Below are 7,315 nucleotides of genomic sequence, written 5' to 3' on the forward strand. Positions count from 1 at the left end.
TGTTGTCTGTGGTTCCTGTCTTACAAAGAGGCTGTGGAGCATTCACTGGTGTGGGAATAACTGTGCTACATTGAGTGTCCTGATGCCCTCAGTGCCCCTCTGCTCCCTGGGGAGGGTGGGTTTTGGGTAGGAAGGGCCATTGAGCCCTTTTCCTGCCCCAGCTAAGCGAGGAGCTGTGCACTGTCTTTGAGGGCTGCCCTGGAAAGGGGCTGTTGTCACCCACAGTGTGCCCCCATTCCCGGTGCAGGTATCAGCACCTTACCTGCCCCAGGAGTGCCTTGGCCCTAGTGAGGCCCCTCAGAACAGCTCAGGAGCCTTGATGGGATCACTGCTGAAGGGAGAGCAGCTTTGTGCCCCTATCACCCACCCACACTGCAATCTTAGGGAAGATTAGAGGCTGCATTTTTTGGGAGGGGCAAGGGGAGACATGAGGGCTCAAAGCTGGGCATACCCTGGCACAGGTCACCTTCTGTTTGCCTTCTGGATATTTCAAGTCCAGACCCACCCTCTGCAGGGAACTTTCCCTTTCCTGTAATTCCTGTCCTTGGCGAGAAAGCTTCTCTGACACCTTGGGAAGGGCTGTGCCCTTACTCTGTTCTACATCAGTGCATTATTAAGAAAGGTGAAGTGCCTCCTCTGCTCCTGGCCCCAGAGGGGGCTGAGAGGGGCTGGAGGTGCTTCTGCTGAGATCCGGGGTTCTCAGGGTCCTGGCTGAGCTGCCCTCAGCTTGCCCCGGGTGAGGGGCAAAGGCTTTGCCCCCACTTGGTCCCCCAGGAGGGTGATGGGGTCTCGGGAGGACAGCTATGGAATGGGAAGCCCACCATGGATGGGGGGCTGGTCCCTCTGTCCACGGCCAGGTGCTGGAGTGGCAATACTGGATCTGGCCCTGATCTCACTGGCTGAGGGGCTGCTCCACCTGCAGCTTGGCTTTGGGCCAGCAGCAGCTCTCAGGCCTCCCTTGCTGGGTGAGCACAAGGAGTCTCTCCTGCCCGGGCTGGCACTGGGTGGCACCACTGCTGCCATGCCGAAGGCCTGTCTGGCTGCCTGGGCCGGGGCAGCCCCAGCTCTGCTGGCAGGGCTTGTCCCTTTGAGGTGCATCCCTGCAGAAATTCCAGGGCAGGGAGGGGTTCTGCAGGAGGTGACATCCCGTGTCCCTACAGTGCTGGCACTGGGGAAAAAGTGTTTGGGTTCTTTCCTCACTTTTACATTTACAACAAGTTTAAGTCTGCTCGCTAATTACGGCTGTGTTTTAATTTAAAAGCCGTTCCCTCCCTGCAGCGGGTGCCCAGCCATGAGGTAACAGCAGGGATTGCATCACCACCATGCACGGTGGTGCAGCAGAGTGGCACCAGCCATTGCAGTGGCTGCTGCAGCTCACACGTGCTGGGAGGTGCTGAAGGGTTCCAGGGGATGCAGTGGGGCTGGGGGCACCTTGGTGACACTGCCACCCTGGGCTGGCAGGGACAGGTCCAGTGGTGGCTGATGAGCAGAGCCCACCTGATGCCCCTGTCCTGGCACCATCGGGCCGTGGGCAGGACTCCCACATGTCGTCCGGGGGTTTATTTTTAAACCTGGCTTTTTTGGGGCACACTTTCTGTTCTGTCTTCTCTACCTAGACTAGTTGGTTTAGCAGGAGTCACTTCCTCCCAGACTGGCCCACTGGGGTCAGGAGCCATCTGGGCTCATCCTTACCCACGCCAGTGCCATGGCTTGTGGCGAGCAGCTTTCCATGCTCGTGCCATGCAGGGAGCCGTGAGTCACCACGGAGCAATTGCCTCACCCGGTGCTGACGCCAGCCCTGTCCACAGTCAGGTTTCACTTTTGTTCTCTTACCTGGAAATCCCACACCTGGGATTTCTTGCTCCAAGCAAGTTTCCTTGAACCCAAGGGGCTCCATCATCACCATCTGTGCTGCTCTCCTGGCACAGCACCATCGGCAAATGGTGATTCCTCCGGTTTCAGCTTTTCTATTTTTCAGATTCTGTGCTGCTTTAGTGTGTGGGTCTGGGTTTCCTATTAGGAGATGGTGAGCTCTCTTCACAGAGCAGGGAGACAATACAATTCCTTCTCTGGCTGGGGACCAAGGACAAATGATCCAAATCTCAGGCCCAAGAGCAGAAACAATGGTGGAATGAAGAGAGAAAAACAAGCAGGATGGGACTTCATAACCTAAAGCTGTAACTGGGCAATGAACTCCAATATGCAAATGGAGCAGAACTTATAAAAGTGAGAGACCCCGTGACCAGTTGTCCATTTTGTGACCATTTTGGGTCCATCTTGGGTGCCTGACTGGCACAAGAGCCTGGCTCGGCTCTTGTGCTGCCCAAGGTGGAGCCATTGAGGAGATCCTTTTAATAAATCCCTATTTATTCTGTAACTCTGTCTGGCCTCTGTTCTAGGGCAGCCTTCTCAAGGCATCACTGGGACTGGAACGATGATTGTGGTGGGTCCCCAGTGCCCTGCAGACTCTGTTGGGCACAGTGTGATGTCCCCAGCCCATGCTGGCTTTGGGGAACTCTCCACGGCCAGGGCAGGAGCTGGCACCGGCATGGTTTGGAGGGGCTGTGGCCAATGCAGCCATCCTTTGCTGGCTGGGCTATGGTGGAGCGTGACATTGCTGGGCAAGACACACACCAAAGCCAGGATGGCAACACCCCATCCCATGAAGAAAAAGCCCTCACTGCTGCCCAGCCAGGTCTCTGGGGGCTCAGCTGTGGCTGGGGCTGGCAGAAATATCTGAGCAGGGTGCCCAGGAGAGATCCTCATCCCTCCATCCCAGCCACCATGGGTGCTAGGGGTTGCGCTCGTGGCCCAACTTTGCCCCACAGCTTTAGCTTTTCTTTGGTGCCTCTGAATTTCCTTTTGCATGTGTGAAGAGATGAAGTTTCGCTTTACTTCTCCAAACAGAAATGACACCTGGGAGAGAAAAGCCACAGCCATGGGAAACAGGAGCCAAAGCTGTCACACGAGGATGTGATGCTGCTCTGTGACCCAACGGGTGACCCGAAAGTGTCTCGGCAGGGATCGGCGGTATGGGACCGTGGTTGGTGGTGGATCACTCCTCTCTCACTGGGGCCACATTTATTTTACATCTGTTGGGATTTTCTGCTAAATGCCCTCTATTCCAGCTGAGCTGTGCCTGTTTGGATGACAGAAGCGGTCTTATTTACGCTGGTTCGGACTTGTATTTCACAGCTATATTGATCGTGAACTTCGTTGTGTTGAATAAAAATTAATATCCTGTGGGTTTCTTTAATGGGAGAGAAAGGAAAGACAGAGCCATTGTCCTGTTTACCAAAAAGGCAGACAAGGGACCCCAGCCCACATCAGGACTCAGGCTTTTAATTACTGACCTCCCCTAACCTGCTGCTGTGAGGGAGGCTGGCGTGGGAGCCTGGTCCAGTGGCCACATCCATGACTGGAAAACCTGTGCCCACCACGCTCTGGGGCTTTGCTTTAGCACCACATTTTGCTATCCTGGCTCTTCTCCAAGCTGCGTCTGCATTCAGTTTGGACAAAGTGGAACGAGCCACTGTCCAATCCCATTCTTCATCTCCACTAAGGTTTTCCAGGAAAGATCTGAGCCCTCTGGGATGCTGCTGGAGCAGGGGAAGGGCTCAAGAAGGGTTGCATGGGCCCTGTGAGTCAACAGGTGGTCCTGCTCGACCTCTTCATTAATTGAACATGAGCCAGGAAAGTGTCCTGCTGGGAAAGAAGGTGAATGGTATCCAGGGCTGCACTGGGGGGAGTGTTTCCAGAAGGCTGAGGAAGGTCATTCCTCCCCTCTCCTCAGCACTGGTGAGGCCACTCTGGAAGTGCTGGGACCAGTTTTGGGCTCCTCAGTGGGAGAGAGACATGGCAGGGACTGGAGGGAGTCCAATCAAGGTCATGGAAGATGATGGACAGGAACATCTCTGCTATGAGGAAAGGCTGAGAGAGGAGGCTCAGGGGCTCATGGCGGTGTGACAGCACAGCACAAGCTGAACCAGGGAAAGTCCATCTGAACACAAAAACAGAGACTGTGAAGTGTCTGCTCCATCCTTGGTCACTGTCCTGGGCAGCCCATGCCAGGTGATCCTGCCAGAGCAAGGGTTGCACTGGATGATGTTGAGAGGTCCCAGCCCACCTCCATGACCACATCCATGCCACTCTGCTCACCCACAGGTGTACCTTTCCACATGCTTCCACAAGAACTTTTCTCCTTTTCTTGGACTCATCAAAATCAGCCCTTTAGTTCCAAATATGAATGTTAAAAATTGGGTCCTCCTGGAGTGTTCTGTGGCCACCGAGCAAGGCCCTGCAAAGTGCATTGATGCCTTTCTTACTGTCCTTGCTTCTCAGATCCAGGCACTGCCCTAATTTTTTATATTTAATGCTTGGTGAACGCGTGAGACTAAAAGCACAGCAGTGACCACCGGAGGTTCCCTTGATGAAGGGACAGTTTGCTGAGAGGTACCATTCCAGCTGTCAGCAGAAGGATGGCAATACACCCCATTTGTGCCTCCAGGCTGAACAGGGAGGAAACCCCTGCCAGCTCCAGTGGTTTGTAGGGTGGCAGCCCTGCTCATCCTCATCTCCCTCCACAACTGTGTACCACCTGGAAAACTTCAGGTGGAAGTGCGTCTGCTTTCACCTTCTTCCTTGCTTTGGTGGTGAGCCTGGTCCCTCAGGATAACACAGCCATAAAAGCTCATGCCTGCAGCCTGGACGGTGTAGTGCCCACTCCTGGCTGCTGCTTACGTCCCCAACCCACCATGGCCTTTCCCAGAGGGAAACTGAGGCCTGAACTCCTGCTGCCACTCAGGAGGCACCAAAACGCTCCTGTCCCCCGTGAACCTGTTGTCCCCAGGTGTCCCCCACAGCTTTCAGCACAGGGTGGGGCTGGGTCATGCTGGTGTCCCCCCCACTTGCCAGGCCCAGCCCCAGCATCTCCTGGCATCCGGGGCTGAGGCGGAGCAGGCAGCAGGGCTGGAGGCAGCAGGGCAGGTAACGGAGGAGAGGGGAGATTCCCTGCACCACTTTCATTTTCTTGTTTCCAGCTGTACCAGCCTGGGTTTTCCTACGAAGATGAAAGCACCAGGCAGGAATAAAAAGCTGGAGATGGCACAGCAAGGCAGCCACAACGAGCAAGGCAAAGCAGCTCCACGTCTGAACAAGCCACCTGTAGCACCTGTCAGGCACCTCTGCATCGGAAATTTAGCGAATCCTGCTCGGAGTCCTCCAGTTCATCCTCTCTGGCATCTTGCACCACATCCTCCTCACCCCATCGTACTCTATCGCCGACTGTCAACCTTTCCTTGCCGAAATGTTGCACCTCAGCCTCACCCCACTGCTCGTGCTGGTGCTGGGGGTCAGCCTGGGGGCTGCCTTTCCCCATGACACCCTGAGTAAGGACTGCAGGCTGTCCAAGTACCAGAACATTGTACAGGAGGAGCAGCAGGCTGTGGACAAGATGAGACAAGAGTTTGTGAGTACTGTGGCAACAGGGGGTGTGGGCTGGCAGGGGGCAAGGCAGAGGGGATGCTGAATTCAAGAGCTGAGTGACAAGGTGCGTGTCTTCTGCAGCCATTTGGGGATGAGGAAGATGTTTTCCAAACGTGTTTGGGGACATGAAGGATGCGGGGCCAAATTTCATCCTGGTTTCAGAGCCCTCGAGGCTGGTCGGGGTTGTCCAATATAGCCAGAAGTCACGGTGAGAGTTTTTCAGTCTCTCTTTTGGTTTATGCCTGCAGGTGAACAACCACAAATGCAACACCAGGCTCTTCCACCGGAAATGGAATGCAGTAGACCTGCCGGTAAGTGTGAGGCGATGCTGTGAAAAGGGGGCACAACTCTCCCGTCCGCCGGTTCCACCTCCACCCGCACCCGCGGGCAGGTCTCCGAGACCCCCATCCTCCAGCCCTGCTGCTTCGGGTCCCTAACCAGGACACTCCCACCCGCAGATGTCCGACCGAGTGCTGCTGGTGGCGGCCGAGCTGAACCTCACCACTGCCATGCTGGAGCTCCCCGCTGCCCCCGGCTTTGCCGAGGTGCGCCGGCGGCCCCTGGACTTCTTCAGGCACGCCCGGGAGGACGTGCGGGGCTGCGTGAGTGCCTCCCCCGAGCCCTGCCCGGGCCGGCTCCGCGGCCGCGCCGCGGGGCCGCTCCTGACCCGGCCGCTCTCCTTGCAGGTGGATCCTTCGCACCAGCCCTCGGGCAGGCTGAGGCACTGGCTGCACAAGCTGCAGGCGGCCGTGCGAGCAGTAAGTGGGGCCGGCGGGGCTTTGCAGGCTTTTGCGGTGCCAGCGCCCGCACGGGCGGCCGAGCCCCGGCTGCAGCGCTGACCCAGCCCATCTGCCCCCGCAGGAGACCCCCGAGAGCAGGGCGTGCCTCAGGGCCACGGCCATCCTGCACGTTCTGCAGGTGCTGGACAACCTGCGCTGCGCTGCCCTCCAGGACAAGTGCTGAAGAAGGGCTGAAGTGCCCTCAGGCCCCAGCCCGCGGCACCGCCCCCAGGGACGGCCCGAGAGCCGGGGAAAAACCACTGGCTGCGCTGTTAGTGCCTGTTTAACCTGTTTAACCCTTCTCACTCACGCGAGCTGAGGAAACAATTTTTTTCTCTTTCTTTTTTTTTTTTTTTTTTACGGTCTTTTAAATTATTGGCTCGGGATAAGGCGAAGTAACGCCCTTCCCGAAAAAATGCGAATATGCGTATTTATAAGGTACCTTTGTTTTTCTGATTCTCAAAGTGTTTTTAAGGAAATTATTTTTTTACCTGCTATTTATTAAAGAGTATATTCTGCATACTTGCCTGTATGTATTATTTTCTTTTGTGCTATTTAATACGGAAACTAAATTAGTTAACTGAACTATCATAAGCAGATAAGCTGCCACCACGTGTTTTTTGTATGCTTTTCTGCAATACCACAGCACAGGTATCGCCCGTACATCCTTGCGAGGGCATTGCCCATAAGGAACCTCTTCGCCTTCAATCTGGGGGTGGGGAGAGGAAAAAAGCCTGGATGCTGGGTTTCTTGGAGAGCTTTAATAGATCCTGTCATTCGGACGTGCCCCAGGCGCTACCCGTGGGCTTACGCCCAATGCCAGGAGCAGCACCCGGGGCAGTGGAAACCTGTTGGGGAAGATGAAATAGGAAAACCTTATCAATATGATTGCCTGGCAAAAGATTTGGAAAATACAGACATTGAGATGAGAACTAGATTTGAACTAACAAACCTTGACTACTGAATAGCTAGAAAACAATAGTATAGCCAGGCTGAAAGCAATCCCCCTTTCTGATTAAACAATGCCCTTTACCTGCAGATAGGTCCAAAGG

At 55.3% G+C, this 7,315-nt stretch overlaps 1 protein-coding gene across 1 annotated transcript; it reads left to right on the top strand.

Annotated features, from left to right (window-relative positions):
* The first annotated feature begins 5,141 nt into the window (after nt 1–5,141).
* On the top strand, nt 5,142–6,447 carry LOC137477662 (interferon lambda-3-like). The gene is made up of 5 exons (XM_068196818.1): nt 5,142–5,467; nt 5,733–5,795; nt 5,943–6,092; nt 6,171–6,233; nt 6,346–6,447. Exons 1-5 carry the CDS (start codon nt 5,306–5,308, stop codon nt 6,445–6,447), a joined length of 540 nt encoding a protein of 179 aa, XP_068052919.1. The 5' UTR covers nt 5,142–5,305.
* Nucleotides 6,448–7,315: the final 868 nt, after the last annotated feature.

The sequence above is a fragment of the Anomalospiza imberbis genome, chromosome 7 (genome assembly GCF_031753505.1).
Source record: "Anomalospiza imberbis isolate Cuckoo-Finch-1a 21T00152 chromosome 7, ASM3175350v1, whole genome shotgun sequence".
In the NCBI taxonomy this organism is placed as follows: domain Eukaryota; kingdom Metazoa; phylum Chordata; class Aves; order Passeriformes; family Viduidae; genus Anomalospiza; species Anomalospiza imberbis.

Excerpts from the sequence above, each read along its gene's own strand:
- LOC137477662 (XM_068196818.1), top strand. The coding sequence starts at position 5,306 with ATGTTGCACCTCAGCCTCACCCCACTGCTCGTGCTGGTGCTGGGGGTC. Across the intron at positions 5,796-5,942 it reads GGAATGCAGTAGACCTGCCG|ATGTCCGACCGAGTGCTGCT; the intron begins GTAAGTGTGAGG and ends TCCCACCCGCAG. Across the intron at positions 6,093-6,170 it reads ACGTGCGGGGCTGCGTGAGT|GTGGATCCTTCGCACCAGCC; the intron begins GCCTCCCCCGAG and ends CTCTCCTTGCAG.